The following is a 27,010-nucleotide window of genomic DNA, read 5'->3' on the forward strand; positions in this document are numbered from 1 at the left end:
ATGTTTCATACCGTAAATTTGACACTCATCTTAGCTGTACTAGTGTGTACTGTGTTATCGCGAGAGAACTCGGACGGACCCCAAAACGTCCTTCTCAACGAAGCTGTCAAGACATTGCTGGGGTTCAAAGATGAAGTCCCGAGGGACAAGCATTCTTCCCCATACGGCGTAGGCCAGGAGGCTCCGAAATACATGTTGGACCTTTATGAAAGATTCCGAAATTCTCAAATATCAAAGGGTCATCTGTCAGGGAACACTGTCCGGAGCATCCACGCCGAAATAGGTAAGTTTTTTTTCAAATTAAATGTTTATGTAAATTTAATACACTAAATCATTTAGAGACGTTTAAAAAGAATCTTAAAGCTTTCCGATGAAATTCGCGTATACAGAAATATCAAACGCAGAAAATGCATTAAGATTACATCACATGACTAAATCATCTAAAGTGTAATCACATATAAGTATTGATATACCCGAAAGATGACGTCGCTTGAATATCTAAATCCCTCGTAATAAACCCGTAGTAAGTGTCGAGGATATTTGTGAGAGATTTCACGTAGCGATAAAACATAGAATACGTGAAGGGCAATCTTCAAACCTCATTAAATAAGGTTTAATGACTTTGGTTTCTTTGATATGTCCCATATATAATCGATGAGTTTTACCGAGATGATCGATAACTATGGTAGGGGGTCTCGCAAAAGCGCAAATGAGGAATTTCTGCGAAAACGCTAGGGAGGAGTCCCGTTTTACATGCAAAATAGTGTGTACTATGCGCTCCTGTCTGTTTTATCAATTTATAGCTAAACCAATTTACAAACCACGCAAATGAAAATAAAATTCATGTGAAATCTTAATTAAATCACCAAAAATAATACCACTTATTTGGTTAATAATTAGTGTGACGTAATTGAAATCTACATGCATCAGAATAGCAAAATTGTTGGGCGAACGTAAAGAGAGGGAAAGTAACGCATACCTTACTAAAAGGAAACAAAACAGTTAAATAGGACAATAATTAACGGGATACAGGAGGTGTTCAATCGCACGTGGTATTCATCTGTCATCGTTAGGCCAGACGGTTAATCGTCATGGTTGGTTAAAAACATCTCGACAACTCACGACAAAGAATGTTATATAGCAAAAAAAATAAGCCCTGTAAAAATTATGTAAAAGTGGATAATTATATACAAAAGTGGTCCATTATTAAAACGACTGTCAGGTGTTTTATATGGCGCTAATAAAAAGGATTTTAGATTTCATACTCACACATTACACCAGACTTTAAAGTTTATACATATATAATCACGAATGGTTCGCATTACAATGTCCAGATGGCTGCAAAATTAGCTGCTTTGTAAATTTCGTATGCGTGTGCGAACTTTTACACGTATTAATGTTCCAAGTACGATATCTTTTCACATATCAGGAACTATTAAGGCATTAACGTAAAGACTGGAATAGCTATACTTGTTATTTATACCAACAGCTGTGTAAAAGTGAAATAAAGCTGCCAGATTTCGTCTAATGAGAGAAAAACGAGGTGATAAAGTGGACGAGAAATACCACAGGACTTATACATGACACGGACTTGTTTGCGTCCAGATTCGGACCACAGATAATGATGGTCCCGCCGGACCGTTCTGACCACTTCTGGTCATTATCCCACCACTAGTCTTTTCTGTATCACCTCAGTAAGTTAATTAAGTTTTATATAATGAAGTGTTAATATACATTATGTATGTACAAGATCGTGTCACAGCTGTTCCCTGGATTCGTCCGAACCCTCGCATAACGAAGATACATATTCATTCATAAAACCCGTTGGCAACTAATTACTTGGAATGACGTAGCACGTTTTCGTAGTAACAAAGAACGTTTTGAGAGTAGTTAAAAAATACCAATAAATCAACCGTTTTAATGTTTATGTCGTGCCCAGTGTCGGTATGTCTTAAGTTTTTCACGCGAACATGCTCGTGTTAATTTGTGTTCAATGACGACAAACAGTTGACGTTCATTATAGAGTTGTCACTTGTCAACGAGACCGGACAGTTTGGGCAGTCCCGACTCCACCTAGAGTTTTTCTATGTAACTCTCTAACAAATATAGAAGGAATTTCCTGTTATCATACAAGTATTCAATGGAAAGGCTTTAAAACATAAACATATAACAATTTATTTTGGTTCTGTACTAAGAATCTAATATCGCACGGGACTGAAAATTAAACTAGTGTTTTTCCGAATTCAAAATTTCATATTTTTTCAACTTAAAAGATGTATTTTAAGAAATTTCGGAAAGAATCATAAGTATTGTGTAATACTTTCGTTGAACTGTTGCATTACACAAACGACTTCCTTTGTCCAATGTTTAATTCCATACCTTAACACACCGAAGATTTTTTTTATCAACCACAAGACTTTTTAATATGTTTGGCTTCTTACGTCCGCCATTTACTAATTGATATCAGTAGGTATTTTCTCATCAGCAAACTTTTTCATTCTTTTTAAATCTCTTTAGATTTAAAGCGACACTAATATCCACCAAAATGACTATTAAAAAGCGCCAGTGGTAAATGATTAAAGTAATGCAGCGTGTTTTAAAAAGAAATTTGACACGTGATGTTAATACTAACGGTAGCTGTCTATATCATATATATTATTCCAGGTATCCACCGTTTACCGAAGCTTAACAACGCCACGCTTATCTATACAATTTAATCCAAAATTGTGTTGTTTGGAAATGAAGGATATGAAACGAAGTTTTTTTGGCGCCCTAATGTAATGGTTGTACTTATAAAAAAAGGCTAGGCCGACATAAGAGGTGCCATCATTCTGTAAAGCATTACAAATTGATGAGATAGTTAATTGGCCATATTAACCAAACTTATGACAACTCGTTCTTAAGTTATTGAATGACTGTTATGTACTGAAGGTTATAAATACGAAAAATAATTAACTAAATCACTGTGTGGACAACTTGTCCCATTTCTCCAGTGTGAGCTAATCTCTAAATACCTATATTCATGTCAAGATTAATTCAATGCATACACAGACATGACGTGCGATTTTTAGTCTGTCGTAAAATGTACTTGTTTGTAGTTGTCAGGCCTTTATTAGCAGTGTTGACACCGTTTAAAATTGCCAGGGCTCCGAAGATATCAACGTATAATAGCTATTATTTTAAAGGTTAAAATCATTTGTCTCTTTTCAAAGCTAAATGTGGAACAAATCTGTTTAAGAACGCTAGAGGTTTTTGTGTTCGCTACCCGGCGACGTACTGGAGACTTCGCCCGGAACAGATACGATCCGTTTAACTTGGTAGTGTTTAGTATGACGGGGAGGAGGGAGTTACCGTGAATGGGCTGCCCGTGTGTCGAGTCGCGACACTACTTACACACTGGCTATCTTATCTCAGCAATCGTAAAAACATTTAAACTGGAATTAACTAGACCTGATCATATGGCTTACTGGGTTTTACACTAATATAGGCGACGTCCTTGCTGGTTTGATACACTTACATATTTTGATTTTGAATGTTTATATAAATATTTTAAAGAGAAATGACAACAACGAACATGATCTGCATGTAATTTCAAATTCTAAACATCCTATACTACAATGTATATTAAGGCAATTCCCACAAGGCTTTGACAGGCGTAATATATGTACAGTTCCGTTATTTGTTCATTTAGAAGAAGAGGAAGGGGATTTGTTCTCGCGTGCAAGCTAGTCTTTTAAATCGGCCATGTGCCATGACATGATTCTATCTAATACTCCCATCCACTATCATAAAATTACCATATTTATGACACGCGGTTAGGGTAAAGGGAATTGAGGAAAGATGTGGAGAATAAGGGGGAGGAAGAGTTGGGTGTAATCCTTTGGAGGCGCCTTGTTGAAAGTAGCCTCTTACAACCATTTTGTTTTGCCGAACTGTTCGGCGCCAAATGTTCACAACTCATGTATCTTACACGATGTTTGCTCTCGTTATTAACCACTATGTTCAGAAAGGCATCTTTGTATGTCAACAACACCGCTACATAATCCCTCTGGCTATGGATGGGGAAAAAGGGGTACCGGATAGCACGCCAATTTATTGCTGTTTTTACACACCGACCTTGTAAAAACGCGTGATAGAACCATTTCACGTGTATGTTAACACGATTTACAAGGCCTATACGAACATATATGAGACCCACTAGTTGGCGAGGTCTTTGCTTGACACGTGGGTTCATTCGGTGCATTTTCAATTGTTTTAAGGCATACTCAATCGAAAATGAGCAGCGTGCGATATTTTTAAAAAGGCGTTAAACTTATGTATAATTAACAAATAGAAAACAAACTTTATTGCCCCAATATCCATTCACAAAGAAATAGAACCGGATCAAATGACAAAAATATGCGCCCAATTTTCGTTTATTGCTTTTTCTATTATATAGTCTGTAGAATTGTTCCCTGGATGAGTACAATTATAACACTCCGTAACTAAAAGACGTGACATCAGTGGTCTTCCATACTCTACCTCGTACAATAATGATAGCGACAAATTGGCATTGATCTGAACGTGCTGTCCCTTCCCCACCTTTGTCCAGTTGAAGGCTAGAAAGGAGAATGGACAATGGTCAATTTTAGCCGACAATAGACTTGGCATATTGTGTCATATTGTCGACAAGCTGGCTACAAAAGGGTGACGATTGGTAAACAATTATCGGGTATTTAGTACATTATTAACAACACTCTCTAATATCTGCTGGATCGATGTGGTGACCGTTCCCCCCAGGTATGATGTCACAGCTGCGACATGACGGAATAAGTATAAATTAATTGAATTAGACCTGTCGTCAGGTAAGTCCTAAACGGTAAGACATTAGATACCCCTCGGCTTTTATAATTCGTGTACGAGACCTTCTGGCTGCATTTCGGAGCCCTTCAGGACGTACACCATTTAGACGCCCAACAAGTACATATTTTGAAGTCCCTGGAGGTTCAGACTAGACATCATAACCTGTCCCCTCGAGCGAGGATTCTGAAGAAACTGGATAATAAAACCTGTACCGTAGGCTGTTTGTTTTGGCTAATCATTTCATTCATATAGGAAAGAAAAAACTTTTAATTCTAATTTAAATCAACGTTTAATGGTTTTACTTAAGACGCCGCCACTGGCAGTGGCTATTTCCTGGTCGGAAACACAAGTGGTGGAAAATTGTAAACAGAAATCCGTCATTCCTGGTCAATTAGGTCTAATTTAATCTTATCTGTATCTACACAAAGATCTAGGAAACGAGCGAAACAGTCCGCCACCCATTGTGTTGTATTAACTTCCGGTGTTGAAGGTCCTGTGGCCAAGGAAATTCAGACAACAGGCTTATATGTAATTTCGCCATTTTATCTAAAATACATTTGCGAAACAGAAAATATATACAAATGGATACATATGCTGTTCATCTTATTCCCGCGAGACATAATCATTCAATATGAACTATATATGTAATTTATAACAAACACGCTGATCTGGCAATTTTAACAACGACAAGACTGTATCAATCAAAGTTCATTCGGGTAACAAAGTATACACATCAACCCTCAGTTTCTCCACAACGGCCTTCAATAAAAATAAGACATCAGATTGTTTGGCAATCAAACAATAGAAATGTCACGTGGCTATGGTCATATATAACATTGTCAATACTTAATCGGACTATCATGTTCATGTCAAACGAGTAGTATGACAGCAGTGATCTACAGATAATGTACACAATAACAACTGTTTTCTAACAGACATTGTTTATAAAGCTGGTTTTCTCCGACAATGAAACCCTAAAAGCCTAAACTTACTATGAAATAAGTGTTTTCTCAATTAAAAAAAAATCATATTTATTCATAAAATCACAATAATGTTCTAAAATTTTTGTCGTCTCCATGTATGATATTGTCTTGCTACTTCTATACATTCCAAAGGAAGTATACATTATTTACTTTTTATGTTATATACAACGGATTTCACCGGAAGTTTACAGTATTTGTTTTCAATGTTATATACGACAGGTTTTCACCGGAAGACAAAACATGTCTTCCGGAAATGTATTTGAGAAACGCCCTCCGGAAATTGCACATTATACAATAATAGGTCTATGTAATTTCATCATTGAACTAAATACCCAAGACTAAACAAATGTCCGCAAATTGTTGGAAACAGACATGAAAGGCTCTTAGAAAAGATGAAAAGTTTCTTAAAATTCAGACATAAATATTGTAAGTGAACGACGATCGCCATCGTCTGCCGTCAAGGCCTGATCAAATGAAGACGACATAGTCAGTTTAATACCAATACATGTCAGTAGAACATGGCGTCACCTCTACATCACTTCGGTGAAGGTATGGCGGAGAGGATGACTACGTACTTTCCTAACTCTCTCCCATCAATGACAATCATCAATGTTGAATCTCCGCCATTATATGATGGCGACTCTCAAATATACAGTGTATATATCAGGTTCTGTATTTTATATATAGTAGCATTGTTATCTTGATAATAAAACACTTCATACTATCCACAGAACAAATTACAAACAGCTGATTAACAATGGATATCGAAACAATTTTATCATGAAATTGATTCTGATTATCTCAACATCTAGGCTTACCAATTATGATATCAAAATCTAGAATATCAAATCGGTGGTAGTGATAGCTGTAAGCTGACAAGGCCCTGGTTACAAGGGCTCCGGGCAGACGACATGATTACACCCAAGTCTGGACCATATATTAAGCATAGTTTGTCTGCCTTTGTAGCTTAGTTCTTGAGGAGAATTATGCTAGTTTGGCTGGAGACAGCAAGTCTTCTACTATCACAGAGAAAGCGGCACACCGATTTTGATCTACAATACAACATGGCGGATAGTCAATTGAAAACTCAAAGCCCGATAGTGTTCTCTAAACATCGCATTGGCTACTCCCTCCCTATAAACTGCTCAACTCCAAGCAATCTACGACCAGCCCCATTCTTCCCAGCTATGATCCATAATATGTGATTACTAGAGATGGATGATTCAATGAGCAATAACTTATTTAATTAAGACAACCTCGCTTAAAGGGGAAATCCAAGTGCAATTCATTCGTGAACAGATGTGTTTAAAGAGAAATATAGGGCTCTTTTAACTGCAGGTTCTTGCTTGCTTCGCATCAGGTAATTTTATCACCTGTACATCAACGTAAACCGTAACCTGTTTTCACTCAGAGATATTTATTTACCTGATAATATTGATAAGGGAATTTAGAAATGAAAGTAAGTATCTTTATAGCAATGGGTTTTATCTGTAATATTTATCACGTGTATGACATGTACATGTACCGACAGTAATATTGACAATCCACCACTTGCTAAATACCAGGGATAACCCCTGCAAATAACTTTCGAGAGTTCATAAATCTTTCTTTCAACAGAATTAAGCGTCAGCATTCAAGCAGATATTGTTTTGTCACCTTGTCTTTCTAATGGAATACATGACGATGAAAATAAATTATCCAGAATCCTCGAATGTGGCATATTGATATCTCATTTAAAGACACTATAGATGTGGTTTGGTAGGCGATTTTTATATATTTATTCATAGATCTTGGTGTGGTTTTCTCTTCTCTTGGTCCTGCATTCCAAGCGTTGATCCGTTCTGTCGAGGACGGGAGGAGAGGGTTCGCCACACGATAAGATGGCGTTACATCAATCCTTGGCAATACGAGTATGGGGTAACGATTTCGCGTGACGTCTGTGGCGCCCCCTTACGACACTTTAACCCTCCACTATCTATCTTAATTTGTATCACTATTTTAGTCCATCTGGAATGCTTTCAGATTTTAAAGTAGATTTGGTTTGATGTTGGAAGTTTCGCACCAATTTGGCCATTTATACTGTTTTGTTGATGGACCGTAAAGAGTAGACCTACTAGAAGTTATCTTGTACTGATGCAGGGTACATCTACGAAATGTGACCCTCTTGTAGATTAATGAGCTGAATACCTATTCCCCAGTAAAATGTTGAGAGAAGGGACAGTTTTACTTCTACAAAGTACCGAGTCTTTAGAAATATTTTAACAGGTGGGCACTAGTGATAATTTCTTGACTCATTAAGATATGCAAACATCTGGTTTTCATTAATTATTTTTCATCAGCTCAAATATTTTCTTAACTACTACGACACAGCTTGCTTAATAGATCGGAATGAAATGAGATTTTTGCGACCTGATTTTGACAATTAGAGCAGAGCAAAGATAGATGTTTGTACCAAAAGACCTCGGTCACAAATTGTATCACCGTTCGCAACTCTAATGACTAATATTTAAGATTCATTACAGAACGAGAGAACCGCTATTTCGAGTCTTCCCAATATAAAGGGCGAGTACAAGAGGGAATTTTGATAATTCGATTTATAGCAAGTTAAATAGCACACTAGGACCATTTTGGCACATATCATTGATTCCTTCTTGGCTATATTCCATAGTGAGAAGAAACCTTGTGTGATACAAAGGGTAGGTACCAATAGCTATACTGGCCCCAAAAAGGCACCGACAACAGTACACCTAGTTACATAATCGCTTGCACATGGATGTTGACTGTTCAGCGACCGTTTTACAACCAGCTCCTCAGAACTGTACATTGTAGACCTATTATAGGATAATGCTGATATCTAAATGATATGCAACAGGAGACGTGTAAAACTAATCCAGTTCTGAAATGATCTTGTCCATACTCCAAGGAAAAAACTGATACAATACAATATACCATATCACCAGGGCGAGTCTTTTATTAGAAACTGATTGCAGAATCATGCAAGTTGTTAGCATGTGTAAATGTAACCATACACACTGGTTACCGAATGGTTTATGTAACAGTGGAAATGTTTTCGTCAGAGCATTCTCGAAGTAGGTACTGTGTATTCCGTTTAAATTATTTGTTAACTTTAAGACATATAAAATTACCTTTTTGGGCGGGATGAATTTGATGTATTTTGAAAATATTCTTGAAATTACATCTTAAAGTGAACTGTCGTATTTGAAACAAATTATCATTGACACTTGTTTTACCGAAGATCCAAGAAAACAGAATACTGTTATAAGTGTAAGCGGATCGGAAAGCTTTGGTTTACTTGATGGGGTGTGGGCAGCAGTGATACACTGAAGGGAGATAACTGGTCTTGGGCGTGGTGTACTGTCCAAGATCGCCTGGCTGCTTTTTCTCTATAATTGTAATCTCAATCAAAGACTGTACCGAAGATTTATGGCGGGCAGGACAATTTATCTCTATCACAGAGTAAATCGTGAGTTCTTGAAGTGTCTCGGTATGCCAGCTGTTTAAAGGACTGGAAAATAGAAAAATACAAATTGTTAAGTATTAGCACTTCAATCTAATACTACTCGATCGTTTCCGTTATATAACAAGCTTCAAGTAGCAAGAAATTAAAGAGGTCAAAAATCTGCGTTCGACAAATCGATGATTGGGGTTAAAGAGACTCGGGAACAAAAGTCTTTATATACAACGGTCCAACTCTCACCACAAGTTGTCAACATTCACTCTCAATGTTGAAAAGACGAAGCCTTCATGCTAGTTAAATGAAAAGCAATTTTCCACCCCAGATGTTATCGCGCAGACAGACCGAAGAGACCGCTTTATTAGAACCAAGGTGATCGTACGTTACAAGTAATCAGTGGCAAATGGCCGTACGTTTGTTTACTGGCGATTTAGCTAATCTCGGCCTGTGATCCTATCTGTGTGATACATTCTGATGTAGCGACGGGGTTACTACACAACCCAATGAATGACAGACTTCTCTGTCTAGATAATGACCCATAGATACCCTTTTAGAAAGTATCATAACAGTTTTATAGTTAAGTACTTAATCACTCTGCACGGTGGTCAAGCCATGTCACTGTCGGCGCCAGTGACGAGCGGCCATTGACCACTCTGCTCTGCTGTCGGTGGTCAAGTAGAGCTGAAGGACATTTGAAAAATTCGTATATATTTAAATTATCTAAATTAGGACAACCTAGATCGAAAGACATGTATGTTTATATAACGGTTTTGTTACGTCACGAAGTTGCAATCAAGATATATACAAAACAATTGTCTGCAGATGGGAACATTGATGGTTCATTTTGGTACGACCTGTATAGGCTATTGTGTTCTTGATTTCGTATGTATACAAGTTTAAAAAACGACTACGAAACCTCAATGTAGGATAGACCAGATTTCAGAAAATATCGGGCTTAATTGAGGATAAAAAAACTACAATGGAAGTCAGAATAAGTAACCTCATGGCTTTCCTTCGGCTCAGTATAACAACCCAATAGAGTTAACCCCATTTACAACTTTGCAGAATTATATTGGGTAAACACTGTGCTCGTAAATAAATTGTAAAGGAAGTGGCCGAGGAGTGTAGATAAAGGCGTCCTGTTGTAGCTAGGCCCACATCAATGGCGGTGCTGGTGCCCCGATGTCCAGGCCGCGGTGGCAGGAGTGTGAACTTCATTGAGTAGTAGAAAGTTCTACTGTGCACCATAGAACCGTCATTAGTGTAGAGACTACGGGCGCTTACCTACCAATAAACTCCTGGTAATTACTACCTTTCCATCGTATTGTACACAACAAAGTTAAACCGGCCAAAAGTAGGTACACACTAGCATAATTGTCGACAGGGATTAGTGACCGACTTCCGGATAGCAGGTGAACGGAAGAAACTATTCAAGCTCGTGAATAAAAAGATTTAAAGATCGTGTACGTGCGTTCGTTCTGATTAAGTCATACATCGAATCTCGATTCGTTCACTCCTGATTAAAGACTTTTGCTTCTGCACCTCATTTTCAAAGTACACAACGACGTAATAAAGTAGTGTTTGTAAAACACGAAATTTGAAAACTTAATACCGAATTTAATACTGGTCGCATTTGGATATCTTTAATTGATTGTTTAATACATTGTCTTTAATGAATGACTAGTACAACATCGGCAATAGTTGTCACAGTGATAGTATCCGCATTCTAAATGTCACCTCTGTGAAGTATTGGCGAGAGACAACAGTTCGTTAATACCACCACACAAGTATATTTTGATGACATGCATGTCTTAATTTAGGGTCTCGATGTCTTTCTCGTGTTAAAGCAAAGTTAGAGGTCATTTAGAAGTACCCGTAAAATGACGGAAACACGCCCAAACGTATACTACCTTACCCCTGATGGCCGGTGTAGAGCGACGAGGGTAATACGAGGTTTGCGTGCTAAGGTAGCCGCTTAGGGACTCGGATGAACACACGAGAGGGCTGAGGTGCAGCTATGTGTTTTTCTATACAAAGGCAGTGACCCTGCAATGGGTAGCTACCAATACAGCACCCGAGCACTGTTATTATAGGGTACTTAAATGACTTTCAACATGACATCGAAACCCCGATAAAGTAACTAGGGCGGGTTGAAATGTGAAGAGAGCAGTGATTTTTTTATGGAACAGAAGTCGTTAAAACTTGGTGGTCTAGACGCAGACACCTTTGTTTTAATTCGATATAGTATAATATCTTTCTGACGTCATTTTCGTGACGCTTAATTGGATTTCTTGTAACATGGAAATCATCAAAATGAAATCCTATATGCACTACAGGCAAGCAGGTGACAACTCTACTGAACCGGCCCTGATCGGGTATGACTTGTTTACCAAATCTGACCCATACTTTAATTCCTGTGAGAAACGATCAACACTTGCAGTATCTTTTTTCGATGTACTGGCCACAAAGACGAAAAAACTTATCCTAAATATGGTTTACCTTGTGTGTAATGAAAAGAAAATCTGCATTATCATCATGTAACAATAATTTCCATGAAGTTGTTGTTTTAGGAAAGTCTTGTCAACGTTTGAGTGATGGGCTTAATCAGATGGTAAATAAGATGTGGTGTACTTTCTACATAGCTGATCAAAAGTCTGGTCACTAAAAAACACATTTACATTAAGTGCTTTGTAAAGTAGCATGGAAAAAAAATCAGGCAAATTTGTTATAGATATACAGAATGAAACCTCGGAAGGAAATAAACATCTTAATTGTCATATGAATTATGATTGTGTCTGAGCAAGCAATTGAGATATCATACCTTAACAAAGTGACGAGTAAGGCCTGTATTAGGTTATTTTTGACAAGCAAGACGACAGGTAGACCAGGTGCGCTAGGGGGTGTGTACATATGTTGACGGTATGTTTATTCATGTTGACGACACACAAATGTAAAATGTCGCCTAGTTTATTGCCGAAACACCTGCTAACTTGGGAGAAGGTCTAATTAAACTCGGGGTACCGCGACAGCGGGTCACAGTAGAGCGGCCATCTATCAAAAGTATCAGATATTATAATAAATGGAAGTTTTTGGGGACCTGTTTACACATGAAACATTATAATTATTAGGGACAGTTTTTACCGTAGCCCTAACAGGATCTGTTGATGTTTAAGAGGAAACTCTTCTGGCTACATGGTAAACCTTCGTATATAAAGAGGCGTGTAAATGGAATCTAAAAACGTGTTTCAATCAATTTTCATCTCAACCTGCCCATTGTTTTTGCGTGTCGACTGTAATATTATCTATGTATAAAACTCAAACGTGTTCGACCTGTAGTTTTAGTGCAAATTCTTTTACCGCAGGTCGACCTCGGCGATAGGAAATTGTAAGGTGGTAAATGGGCTGTCTCAAATAACCTAGAATTAATAATACAACTATAAAGATACAAAAACTGATGATATCGCTTTTGCATCTGAGAGCAATGTACTTTTTCGTATGCCATCAGGGTCGCCCGCCCAACAATTAATACCTTCTATATATAAAGCCCCTATATTCATCTTTCAATCAATTTGTTTCCTTGTTTTATGATACATCAAATGGAATATTTGGAATATCTCCTCCCATTTCAAGCCGACTTAATATATTGACAGATGTATCTATCTCTTATCACTGTATCACACACGACCACGTACACTTTGTACATATGACATATTTCATGATATACTATAAATGAAGAAACCCGATTTTAAATGTGTATAATTCTACTTTGCTGAGAGTTCGATAACAAACTATATACGAGAGTGTTTATATACACAAGAAAAAGAATGTCATTTAAACATTTCTCTTCTAACGATTTATGTGAATACATGAATTTAAATGTAACACATTGCTTGATATATAGGTGATGCCGTTTGTTCGTTTCATCTGGTTGATCAAAAGCAGACTGAAATAACGAATTTGTTAACACTGTACAAGGATGTAAAATATTTGATTTTTAAAGGAAATTTTTATAACTTGCACGAATTATCCGTTCCTTTCACTTAAAATTGGTTATCATAAAAACGTACATATAGATTAAACAGGCGAAGAATTAATTTGATTTCTTGTTTTTTCAGCTGAGGTGAACGGTGAGGAGATGTTTGTATTCAACCTTACGTCCATCATACCCTCAGAAAGGTTACTTAGTGCAGAAATTCACTTGTACAAGAGGCAGATGAAGAAAACCAGACGACGTCGACGAGATTTGGAATTACTGATGTACGAAATAGCACCTCACTACATGACAGAAAATGGCAAAATAACAATGAGAGCGGAAAGTTTTGGATGGCAGTGGTATGACGTCACAAATGCTGCTTTAAGTTGCCTAGCAGCGAGAAGGAATATTCCGCATCTGTTCGCATTAAATTTTCAAGTTGAAAAGCACAATGGTAAAGTGAAAGACGTAGCACTAAAAAAATTCATTCGACATCATTCCATGCCTTTTCTTATAATTTATTCAAATGATACTCATAATAACGAACTGGAATCATTGGAAAATTTAGCGGAAAAAATGCATAAAGAAAAGAAGGAAGATAGTGACTTTGTAAATAGTAATACTGACACTTTTGTCGACTTTTCCAGAAGATTTAAAGTCGATAAATTCAATAGTGAGGTCGATTCAAATGACCTTTCTCAAGATAAAACATCAAAAAATGTGCAGAGACGTCAAAAACGCTCAATTTTTGATAACGAAATACCAGAGGTCCCAGAGGAATATGACACCTTTCACCGGAAGTTCAATATTCCTCAAACTCATCCGGACATTTTACAATCACGACGGGAAAGTCGACACAAAATATCCGATTCTCGTTTGATTCCATATCCAGATGGAGACAAGCGAAAAAATAGGAAGAACAATCGGAAAAACAGGAAAAATAGAAGGAAAAATAGGAGACGAAAGAATAAAAATGCTAACCTCCTTTTCCCCAAAGAGTGGGATAGGTTTCGGGGAAGCGCAACACAGGAAAACCAAATTAGTGATACATGTAGCAAGAGGAAGCTTATTCTGGACTTCGCAGATATCGGCTGGGAGGACAAGATCATCGCTCCTAAATCTTTCGAAGCTCACTACTGCGCAGGCTCATGTCCATTCCCACTTACCAAGGTAAATTCTTACTTTTTCCCCAAATGTTCTTTTTTGTAAAGGAGATATAAACTATGTTCCGCAGGCAAATATTTTTTACGCATTAAGGAGTTGAGTTTTAAAGTACGTGTATTTGAATCAATTAAAATTTTAAATTAAAATTTGAAAAATAGGCACATTCAGTTACGTAGTTTATTAGTAATACGTTGCTGAAGTGACAGATCCCCAATGATATATGGTGCGTGCTCCATTACAGAAAATGCATCGTAACATAGTTAACGATAAGATAGATTTGATAGATATTGCTGGAGATTTGCAATAGAAAACAACATTCATAATACCTCATGTCTATGGGCATTTTAAAGACTCAAGCATTCAAACCTTTTGTTTGACCTTAAACTTTAAGCCGGAGTGAAAATATGTCTGAATGTTAGGTGAATGTATGGTCTGTTGACAGTTCTGAGAGGATAAGGTCAGACGGGCAAAGATAAGGATTGACGAGGAACTACAGATGGCTATTGAGGTCGATATCATCATCCTTCTCGTCTGCTAACGTATCTTGTCCATAACAGCTACTGTCCAAAATTCCTCAGCACGTGTTGTCTTGACAAACAAGTACCGGGCACGTGTCGGAAAGGTTCACTAACGAACGTGTGTGTTGGCTAGCATTCCGACCTCGGTCTTGATGAATGATACGTAATTCGCCACAACACTAGGTCAGCCCTCAATGACTCTGATGGCTCGTTTCGCTAATTCATCTTGTTTCATTCAGACATTCCGCCAATCGTTTGTAGTTGTTGAAGGTGATCCTGGCCTTTGCAAAATCGCAGATGGTCTTGTAACAAATTGTACTATTGTTATGACCATGTTTTCCTCGGGATGTATTCGTTACATGCTCAATGGTCGGGCAACCAGATAACATTGAATACATGCATTAGATAGCGACACAGTGTATTACGTGCGAACATGAGTGCGAGTTCGTGTGTTTGACGTGCAGTGCTTGAGGTCACCGTTTGGCCTTCATCTTGCTGATAATTTAGAATCATACGTCGACTGGCACCTGTTTCTAAAATCTTTGTTAAGAAGAAAACGAGACTTGAAATTTTGAGCTCTCGGATATATCTGATTCTAGAGTTTCGAAAGAAAGAGAGATAAGATAGGAAACGAATGCAGGTGGATGCTTCTTTAAATATTTTATGCGTTGTAACGTGGAGACTTGAATGACTCCACCGTAGGGATTCAACTCTTTATAACTGGACTAAATTTGGCCAGGAAATAAAACGCCGTCGATATCTTTTCTGCATATGGCGATGTCATATATCAGGCAGCACATTAAATAGAAAAAGAGAAATCCGAACAAGATTTATCCGGTACATAGCCGCTCCTTACACCGCCATATGTATAGGATATGTAATCCGGACGTGGTCTGTCCGGTAAATAAAACGGCATACACACCGCTCCTTATGGGTAACATGACTACAGACCCACTATGCTATCTCCCGAGTATCTAGAAGGACTATCAGGGCTGTTTGACATACGCTCAGATCTTATCGCTAGAAAATGGATATTAATATTATAGTCTAAATGTCTGTAATTAGAAATGCATACACGGTATTTATTTCTAAGGACGTCACATTCAACGGTTCTTGTTGGCTCAATTTCCATTCCAAGTAATCCGGACAGTGTACTAACTTCATACGACGTTACGTTTGTACAAAACAACTGTCATTGATAATTGGCTAGGTTTATCGTACAAGTTAAAGCCTGACCAATTCGATAATTTGACAGGTTGAACATATCGCCAAATTGCTCTTCTCTCGAAGGAATATTAGTGACTGTCGCCTGTTTTATGTGTTTGTATCCAGTTTCACGCCATTTAAAACGTTGACAGGTTGTCCTAGACAAGATAAATTGTGGCACGCACAGTAAATTATCGTCACATATTGATCTGAATTACAATTTTAGAAGCTCGGAAGTAAACTACACAGTTATTTGTCAAATTCAGTAATTTTCGGATATATTATATCATAATAAATGAAAGTGAGACTCTGCCTATCTTAAGTATGGTGTTATGCAACTGTCGTCTGCCAACGCACGCGCCATTCACTAGAAAATGGCTATATCCGGTTTTAACTTTCTGACATTTTTGGTATGTCTGCCGATTACATTATCATATACATCCATAATAATACATTTTATTTTCCATCTGACAAGAAAAGTAGATCGTATAAAGCTTATATTACTCTCCCTAATGCCACACTTCTTACAGAAATATCCTATATATTATCACTAAATGTGATCATCATATAAAAAATATATATTGCACATATTTAAAATATCAGAAATCTACTGATATAAGAAACATTAAAGACAGCGTAATGAAATACCCTGTCCTTAATTTTACCGTTTATATTGTTTTCCGTAATATATGACCGGGGGATTCCTAATAATTTAGTTTGGACGGTGAATATACAAAAACACATAACCCAAGTGACAGCTATGAAATGTAAAATGTCTGAACCGAATTAGCTAGTTGATATATAGTGACAAGAAATACGTCAATTCGCTCTGACGAAACGTCTGCGCTGATGAATTGTACAGAGTTCGTAGTGAATTAGTTTCTTAGAACCTAGATGAATTAGGCAATGTATATTTCATGGTCAGTGTCCCCGATAGATCCATGCGTTCCAGTAGGTTGTAACTATGTTAAAATCCGCAGTGCCTTCGTTTTAGTAGTTTGTGGGCTTCACATCAATTTATATCGCTTTCAATTATCGGCGTTATTGATGTTCCGAGACGAATTCTCCCAATCTACCTCATGTCAGCAGTGATGACAACAACACTATATTTGCATGGTCATTATGAGATTTTTCTCATTCGCCGAATACCAATATATCTATAGAATGACCTACACTGCAAACCAGAAAATCCAGAGCGTGCTCATTTGGTCAGTATGGTTTATGGTCAGCGGTCTACTCAATTCTGACTGTGTTTATTAGATACCTTGGTGATATCGCACCAAGCGAGGAAAGAAATAAAAACAAGAGGCTATAATGTAATATTTTATTTGACAATCGATTTGACCACAAGACAAACATGACAATGAGACAATGTGTTGTCTCCTCTCGCTCTAAGACTGTCCGTCGACGTGGGGTAGTTTTTAGTATAAACTTGTTAAGTATATAATATTTTCCCGAATGCATCCAGGAATCTACATTTTGTAATATATTTCCAAGTTATTTATACGGAAATCAATAGAATCCTTGAACTTTGATATATTGGATTGTAGTCCAACTAGACTCAGTGTCAGGTCCTGTCAAGTTCTGTAATATAAATCGATGTCTTGCCCTGTGTCCGACTGACCCTCTGACAGTCGTTGACCACTCCAACCGTAACGGGATGCTGACTGACCAGTATCATGTGATAGGCACCTGCCGTAGGTGAAGGCGTGCCCAAGATCACATACACAATAGGCACTTAATGGATAGTTGTACTCTGTCAACTAGTATCTATTAGTAAGTCTTAGGTTGCTGTTAAATTGACATTTACCCTTTCCAAAGATGAAAACCCGTCAATGGCTTGTGAATGTTACTGACAAAATATAAGTTATAACTTTACAGAGGTAAATTATCCACGGATTATATTTCTTTCTATCGTTCACTACAATACTTTTGATATCCATTCTATATATAAAGAGTGCAAGAAGATATATTTGGCAAACACGTAATAAGTTCAAGATATAAATGAATTTGTTTACATTTTTATTATATACCAGACCAGATCAAGCGAGTTATACGATCTAAAAGAGAATCCCTCGTGAGCACGTGGGACCAAGTTGAATTACAAACTTTCTGTGAAAATACGGGAATAATTTTACTACGATATTATTGGATTAAAAATCGCTAATCTATTCTGAATTCACTTCCGTTCAAATATTTTGATCTATCACGGCATGTAGGTAAGTTGTTTTTCAAGGCACTGCGATTTGACCTTGCCATTTTATAATTTTAATCCACATTATACTACCCTCATAAATAAAATAGATATTAAGTGCTTAAGGTACTTTTCCATACTTGATTCAGGACACGCGAACTGAGGTTTTCTGAAAATCTTAATTATTTACCAAAAACCGTTTAAATCTACCCTGAAGAACAAGATTTCAAGTATTAGACCGATTTAAGGTATTTAAGTTCTTCAACCACTCGTCCGATTAATAAACAAACCGCAATTTAATAGCTTGTTGTGCTGTCGAAGTCAACTTTACAAAACACGTGTGTTTGGTCCACAATGCACTTCTATCCTATTCTGCTATTTGCTTTTTGGGGTCGAGTTCGTTGATCGTAGTTCTGTTCTGACCGATATGGTAATACATTCAAGTACTTTTGTAAACCACAAATTGATTTTTTTGCAAATCTTAATCATCTCCTCATGTGTCTAATTAGTTGTGATAAGATTCGTCTAATGCCATCAGTGATACATATGATCACTAGCTAATTTCTTTTCTGACACAACCTTGGCAAGTCATAATAACTTAATGTTCCAACACACCTTCAGCCCGCATGCCCACGCCCTAATGTTAATGATCATTCAAATCAATATATAATTAACATCTATGGTATATTAATTAATCAAACGGAATGCAGATTGGATAGCTATAAGAAGAAACATTAGGACAATAGATGTTGGAAATGACAGGTTATTTCGTTACATTTATACACAGTCTTGATGTCTACGATACCATTCGTGTAACGTGTAGGTAATCCAATAGGACGGTATCATATTCGGTCCTTTGTTAGCGAGATCTGGTACTCTAGACATCCGTCGCACTACTGTCTACATAGATATGTATATATACTCCAAGATTTGTTACCTTAAACTACCTTAATTCCCATTATTTTCCAATACTTCTGAAACACGAGAGTAAAATATATGAAATTCTTAGAAAGATATAAAACCATAATAAGTATTTCTCCATTAAATTGGAATAGAACAGGGCATATGGTAGTAGGCTCATGATGAAATTAAATTTTATAATTAAAAAAATACACAGAAATCATGGATGCATGCATGCAGTGTCAATATATTGAGACATTAATTATAGTAGATATAGTCATATTTATTTGGAATTTGAAACTCTACAACGCTTTTCTATAGAGCTTGTTTTCGGATCAAATTGCTTTCAACATTAATAATAACACTGTCATAAAGAACCTAGTCTAAGGTTGCCTTTTGTAACTTCTCAGTATTCTACAACCTTTAAATGAATCCTATTAAGAACTAAGAAATTATTCTAGCATTTTACCCCACAACGATGTTGCTAAATTTAGCCTGAGAAAAGTAGATTCGTAATTTCACTGATGCCTTGGCTTCTGTTCTTTTAACGTCAGAGAACATCTCAATATTATATCTGACCTTAAAACAAGCCGGTTAACAAAATTATCTTCTGACTCTACAAATAAATGATTTCATGGAAATGGAAAATCATTAATTAATCTTGATAATTGATAAGATAAGGATACAAATGTACTACGATTGTTTTTACGGCCGTGGTCATACAAGGACGGAAACAACAGAATTACGAATGCATAATCGTGTCTCAACACCGGTTTTATCGATGTGAAATAATCTGATGTCTTTTAATTTTCTGTGCAGTATTAATTAGTCGTGTAAATTCATGTAACGTATGCATAATAATGTTCTGTGTGTCGACACATCACAGGAATGAGTAACACATTTACGACAAGGTAACAAACATCAGTGTTACAAACACAAGGGCTGAGGTAAAACTGAAGCACATGAATGAAGTGATTTGTGTAAGGTAAATCTGTGACTCCTAGACTACCAACCGTAACCTTATACACAAGCGAGATCAGAGGGCGGATAAATATTCTAAATCAACGCAAATTTGTTTGCTATCAGAAAACTACAAAAAAACTCTTGAATTCTCAGTGATAGCAATCTAGAAATGTTTACAAAGGTTTTCATTAAGCAACACGGGTAAACATCGGGGTAGGTTGTCGAGGGGAGGCCGCGCGCGCTATCACCCGTTACCAAACTGTCGCCAGTAAATTAGCTGGGTCAACCAGCTTTGTTTGAAGTCGTGGACCTAGCTTGCGAATAAGGCATTCGATCAATTATGGACATCGGACATAAATGAAAAACGAATAATATTCATTCCTTAACTGCAGTTGCTATTAGTATAGTTATGTGTATTCGAGTAGAGAACTTCTCAGAACTCGCCACAGTATTACGCTTTCTCACATAAATACGCACAACACAAGGGTTTCCGGACAGATTTTTTCAGAACAGGTTATTAGAAAGCATTGTATATTTCCGGTATTATGTTGACCACAGAAAAATATTTTAAGTGCCTTTCATCTAGAAAATATCAAAGTCATGCTTGGTTTATTCTCCACTTCACGGTTGTGAACACTAATAACATAAGCCTTACACCAGATTGAAGGACTCATAAAAATCTATAGGCCAATGCATTGTACATGGGTCAGTGTTGTTGTCGGACAGGGGGAACTTTCACTCCAACACTCTCCTTCACACTGACGTTCAATGGAAGCCTGGGGTTCGGACCCTGTGACACCAGTCACATCGTTAACACATCTACAAGCTTGAATACACTACAGGGAAATTTGAGAGCATTACAAGAAAAAAATAGGAGAAATCACCTCAAAGACACCACTTTAATATTTCTTAAAAAATCGATGATTTAGATATACAGATATTTTACCATTTTCATATTTTGCCTTGTCATTAACAGAAGTATTTTTAAATAGTGAATTGTTTCCTTAGTTGGAGTCTTTCGCTCTAATAATTGCCGCACCCGACCCTTATTTCACGCGAAAATTGCTAACGTCCATTTTGAGTTCCGAGTCTTTCTTCAATTGTAATATTATATCTAAATTTACAATACGATGATTGTACAACGGTCCGATGTTTATCTTCATAGTGTGTAATTGAATTTTATATTTGCACGAACTGAAACTACAGGAAAAACTCTCAATACTGAAAAGATCTTTAAAAGATTAACATGAATTGATAATAATTGCTATTGACTTTTTGTAACCGGATATCATTATAGGAGATGTATATATACGCTGGGTATATATTAAAAGCAAGATGATTGAACATAGAATTATGATTCATATGGAGGAGACAAAGAATTCACGCGATTAAAGATTGATGCTTGGGTAGTACAATGCTATCCGATATTTGTAAACCTTCAAACCGCGCTCAACACCCTCGCTCATTTCATTCACTTCTACAATGCGATAATACGTTAAGGTTTTAATTGCCGTGTCGCTTGTTAAGCGTTTTACGTTCACTGGTTCAAATGTTTGTAATCAACACTATGTTCAATTCAAGTCCTTTTTTCGGATGAATTCAATGCTTTTTGGTCTCTCCAGGCTGCTTTATTTTGTGGGCTTAAGGGAAAATGGTACATAACCATCAGGCGTTTTAAGAAAGAAATCTTACTCTGCTTTTGAAAAAAAAGAAATATCAAAAGAGTATATGTAAGATAATGCTCAACCCTTCTCTGGTACAATAGTATTAAAGGATTTTCAGGGTGGTATAAGATATGGCGCCTCGGTCCTACTTTAGCACTGAGTTGGTATGATTGTCCTTTCTGACGCCTATCCGATATGAATGGGAGCGGATAAGGCACACGTTTTCACTTAATAAGCAAGCACACAGGAAAGGGGGAGTGCTACACAAAATAACACTTACTTTAGAATTAGAAATATTAGTCTAAATCTTGTACGTCTGTATTGTTAACATGAGATTGCCTGTTAGCTTGTCAATGCCAAGTATTTTCAAGAACACGCCCCCAAATCAACATCGCTGTATTATTTTGTGTGTAAAACATACGTGATGTCATTTTTAACGGTATAACACGTTGAGAAGCCAATCTGCTGAAAGCGAACTAATTTCACCTAGCGACCCATACGTGTGAAACAATTGGCATTTCGTCGGTTGGTCAACATTTGATAAAACGATGGTCTATATGGTTCATTCCAGTTCAGAGGGAGATAATTCGCTACCATGTGCCATTCTAACAGGATAGGTAATCATTCGAACTTCCTGTCGACCCTATTCCCCTCCTCCTTTCAAACTGCACCGCGTACAAACGTACGCGTGCACCCGATTAACTTAAACAAACTTGTTGTAATGTGATTAAATGTAAAAAAAAATGTGATTTTATGAATATTTAAAGTCTGAGCTTATGTTCTTGTGATGAATTAAGAAAACCTTTTTGATACACACACTGTAATTGGTATCGCCAAAATACCTCCTTGATGCACGCACCGTAATCATATCTAACTCGAAACATATTGCCACAGAGTATGACCCAGCCTCCATATCTAACGAGGTTTTGATAGACTGAAACTGTACACATGTCGTTTGCACTTGACCAGGAGACAAAGAAATCATCCATAAGTTTTCAGGGATTCATTTGTTGATTTGCATTCCATGAGCGTAAAATTGGTTTTATTCCCGAAGGAAAATAATCCGACAGGTTGTCGTTCCTCGGGCAATGTTTCATTATGTTCAAGTTTTGTCAATGTTTATGTAATTAGGTCTACACAAACAGAACATATCTAATTGAAATTTACATCTTATTCCATTGTGAAATTTTGTGTAGCTGGACATGCTGACTCGGAAATACACACAAATATAGCAGGTCACTATCAGCGTTATAAACAATTATAGAACGTTAAGCTATTCATGATATTATATAATGTTTAAACTTTTCGTTACAGAAGCTGAGACCGTCCAATCACGCCACCATTCAGAGCATGGTGCACGCCATTGGAATACATACAGACGTGCCGGCGCCTTGTTGTGTCCCCGAGTCTCTCTCCTCCATCACGCTTCTCTTCTTCGACAGCAACAGGAATGTCGTACTCAAGAATTACCCCAGCATGTCAGTCAAGGCGTGTGGCTGTAGATAAATAAGTTTGAATCATCAACATAATTGATGTACGTGGAACTCATTATCAGTACAGATATTCAAATATAGTGCAAACGATCGGGCTCGGTGATTACCCGTACAAATACAAAATTGGTGCGGTGACAAAGAGGGACCGATGCTAACAAATTAAAGAGAAAAAAAATAAGGCACCGAAGAATACAATGTTGATCACAGATTGTTGGGGAAAGAAATCAGTATAAAGGCACTATTAATAGAGAGTAAAACAGACAATCGTATTACATGCGAAGGGAATAACACGTCTTTAGCAATGAAAGTACACTGGTGTGACATTGTGCTGATTCTGTCGTACTCAAAAATAACAACAAACCAGTCTATTGCGTGCCAAAATTTTCAAGCATTCGGGAATTTTGGAGCGTGTCATTTGAGTTTCCTAGCTTCTGTAAGGACTTGGCAATACTGGAGGGCAGCAATTTGTACTATTGAAAATGAATGTAAGGCCCATCATTTACAGACATTGATACTAAAGACACATTCGGCAAAACACACCAATCGCTGCATTTTCAGTCATTGCTTTGATCTTTGGCTGCTAAGACGACATGAAAATCGCCAGTATTTGCCATGGCTTTTCACATGAGAAATAGCGTGCAAATTGCCAATATTTGCCGTAGACGTTGGATGGGAAAACAACGCGGGACGCTTTGTTGTACATTTAGTTCTAGACAGTATATTGATGGTTGTAATTGAATATTGTTTTCAGATTTTGACCTCGTGACATTTATTCTGTAGTTTTCGGTGAATAATGGAGCCATGACTCGGACTCACGCCCTTCACATTTCCTTTTACAACTTCAAAATGTGTCATCTACCTCATTAAAGCGTCGCTGTGTTGTGTTAGTGATGACGTCATTGACACGTTTACGTTTGTGTTGCCATGTAAGCTGTACGAGGGCAGTTTAAGTTGATTGTAATAAAAAAAAACTTGATTCAATATGTTTGAATACAATTTAAAAGAAAAATGGTCAGTGTAAATCGGTATACAACTCATCTTCATATATTTCTTGATTTTAAACATGGCATCCTTGTTTACTTCTGATTTGTACTTCCATGTATATTTTTTCTAGTTAACCATTTGCTACCAATGTGAGCAAACGCAACTGTCGGCCCGATATCATACTGTCTACTACCATCACAGTCCATCAGCAAATAAAAAGTGTTTCAACAATAGTCATTATCAACATAATTAGGTATTGCTGACACTCGCAAAATGTGTATTAGTGTCAGAAGTGGCCGGAAAAAAATCTTCTTTATGTATAAGGCAGCCCAAGTTAAGTGTGTTGGTGTGTAGAGTTCAAAAGTTTTATAAATTGTTTGGTTGCACACTCTTTTTTCATAACCATCCAGACGATATTCTCTTAAGTGTCCATTGCATTCTTAAACCGGACGTATATATATATATATAGAACATGCCCATGTGCTCTTCTCTGTCTCTTTTATGTTGGCCTGTCTTGTATATGCTGAATATACTACACCGGCCCGATACACTTACCATATCGGAAATCTATTTAAAAAATACGCGATGAAGTTGAACACTTAATTAAAATAATAAGAGCTGCATATTTCTAGTTAAAAAGATTTTAATTTTTATTTTCAAAAAATAAAAAGTTGATGAATAAAACTCAAATGTCTATTATCGGATACACATCTATATTATATATGTACCTACGTTAGTTTTTTGTATGTTTTTGTATGCATGTGCGTGGGAATGTGCGTGGGTGTGAATGTTTTGTTCCTGGTTCATCTCCGACCGACCGTGGTATTATGTATGTGTTGGAGATTATCAGCTTGTTGTTGTACAACTTCCAAATCATCGTCGAAAGCGAGAGCTGTGTGTACAAATAAATGTCGTAAGCTCTCTGTATAGATCTTTGTAGAAAACCCTCTGTACGAATTATTGTCGCAAGCTCTTTGTACAAAATATTGTCGAGACCTCTATAATATTTTGTCGTGAGCGGTTTGTACAAACCAATTTCTTGAACTCTTTGTACAACTTCATTTTACTTTATTTATTGTACATAGAAATAACCATTATATATGTAGAGAAAATTAGTTTATCATCGTCGTCATTATCAATCTCTCATCATCTGATATGTCATTTGAGATTCGTTGTCATTTAAATATCGGAATTATTTTGTAAAATAAATTACAAAAACAAACATTCTTTAACATTTTGTTTTGTTTTGAACTTATTTATCATTCATGTCGACTATATAGATATGTTCTCATTCATTGATTTACCCACGTAAAGTTCCACAATTTGTTCATTCGAAATGCCATAGGGATTGCCATCGACACCGTGAACAAGACCACTTAGCTTTAATGCATTATAACATACCCTTACCATCTTAACCATTTTTCGAAGAACTGATGCATAAAGTCCACATCACAAATGTGGTCGATACCGGAAATAGTGAACCTGCGAGCATTCTAAATGTACCGGAAGTAGTGAGATGTAGATCGTTTTAAATAACTTTACCGGAAGTATTGGTCCCATTATCATAAAATGTAATTGTACCGGAAGCAGTAATTCAATAATCACATATTATACAACCTTTACAGAAATAATAAAATTCTAACCAAACACAATATACCGGTTACTACTGCCGGAAATACCACGGTAATAAGTGTTTACGTATTGTGTTGTCAGAAAGCCGTTTACGTTCACTACGCTATCGTTTCCTGAATTGAGTCGGTTGTAAACTACTTCTATCAGCTATTGAATGGACCTGTAAACAAAACGTTTTCGGTTTATTGACGTGCAAACAAAGTGTACCGGAAACTTATAATTTTCTATATATTAATTGACGACTGACCTACCTTATACAATACAATGGTGACAGAAATGGTCAGCAGACTGATATTGACGTTCGCACTTCTATGCGTCCTAACAACGTTAACCAACTTTAAGATTAGATTATTAGTCCTATTGACTTTGTCGATATACAAACATGTAAAAAGAGAGGCATAAAAGTAGAAATTCGGAACCAACAGACTTCACACTGTGCTGAACCACAATTGGACCACTAGGACAACATCTAGTCAACAGTTGTAACATGTTTTCTCAATCTGAAAAACAACAAATAAACTTTAAACTTTATCTACTACGATACAATATAACTTATGTCAATGTTATATTAGAACGGCATATTTTACATAGCAGTAGAAGTATTTTGGATTTCAAAACATTCAGATATCGACGTCCAGCCAAACCTTACTTATACACTATAAAATATTGTGACATCATTACATAAGTAAACTTCGTTGTAGTACTTGACGCCTGCGGTATGTGGGATATAAAAGAACAGATAAAATATTTTGTAAACACGAATTTGTCATTAAAAAGTATTTAACAGTTGTACTCTAGCACCATAAACTTCGTGCTAAGAATAGCAGCAGTACCATATGGTCAACTTCTGATGGCAACATTTGTTTAAAGAAACAAATCATATCAACTCATATTATAATCTTTCTTCGCTCTTATAGAAGCGCGAGAGTCGGAGGAAACCGGAGTACAAGGTGAAGATGTTTGTGTTCGGAAAAATGAATTTACCAAATTCTTGGAAACGGCCCAACTTGATCAATTAA

The 27,010-nt window shown here is 36.8% G+C and overlaps 1 protein-coding gene across 1 annotated transcript; it reads left to right on the top strand.

Annotated features, from left to right (window-relative positions):
* LOC132551434 (bone morphogenetic protein 3-like) lies at positions 1–23,388 on the top strand. The gene is made up of 3 exons (XM_060215572.1): positions 1–283; positions 13,416–14,443; positions 23,197–23,388. Exons 1-3 carry the CDS (start codon positions 1–3, stop codon positions 23,386–23,388), a joined length of 1,503 nt encoding a protein of 500 aa, XP_060071555.1.
* The last annotated feature ends 3,622 nt before the right edge of the window (positions 23,389–27,010 follow it).

This window comes from Ylistrum balloti, unplaced genomic scaffold, assembly GCF_031769215.1.
Source record: "Ylistrum balloti isolate Yb309-2 unplaced genomic scaffold, AGI_CSIRO_Ybal_v1 Utg370196, whole genome shotgun sequence".
Lineage (NCBI taxonomy): Eukaryota > Metazoa > Mollusca > Bivalvia > Pectinida > Pectinidae > Ylistrum > Ylistrum balloti.

Coding starts and splice junctions, on each gene's coding strand:
- LOC132551434 (XM_060215572.1), top strand. CDS start 1: ATGTTTCATACCGTAAATTTGACACTCATCTTAGCTGTACTAGTGTGT. Junction 284..13,415: donor GAGCATCCACGCCGAAATAG/GTAAGTTTTTTT, acceptor TTGTTTTTTCAG/CTGAGGTGAACGGTGAGGAG. Junction 14,444..23,196: donor GTCCATTCCCACTTACCAAG/GTAAATTCTTAC, acceptor TTTTCGTTACAG/AAGCTGAGACCGTCCAATCA.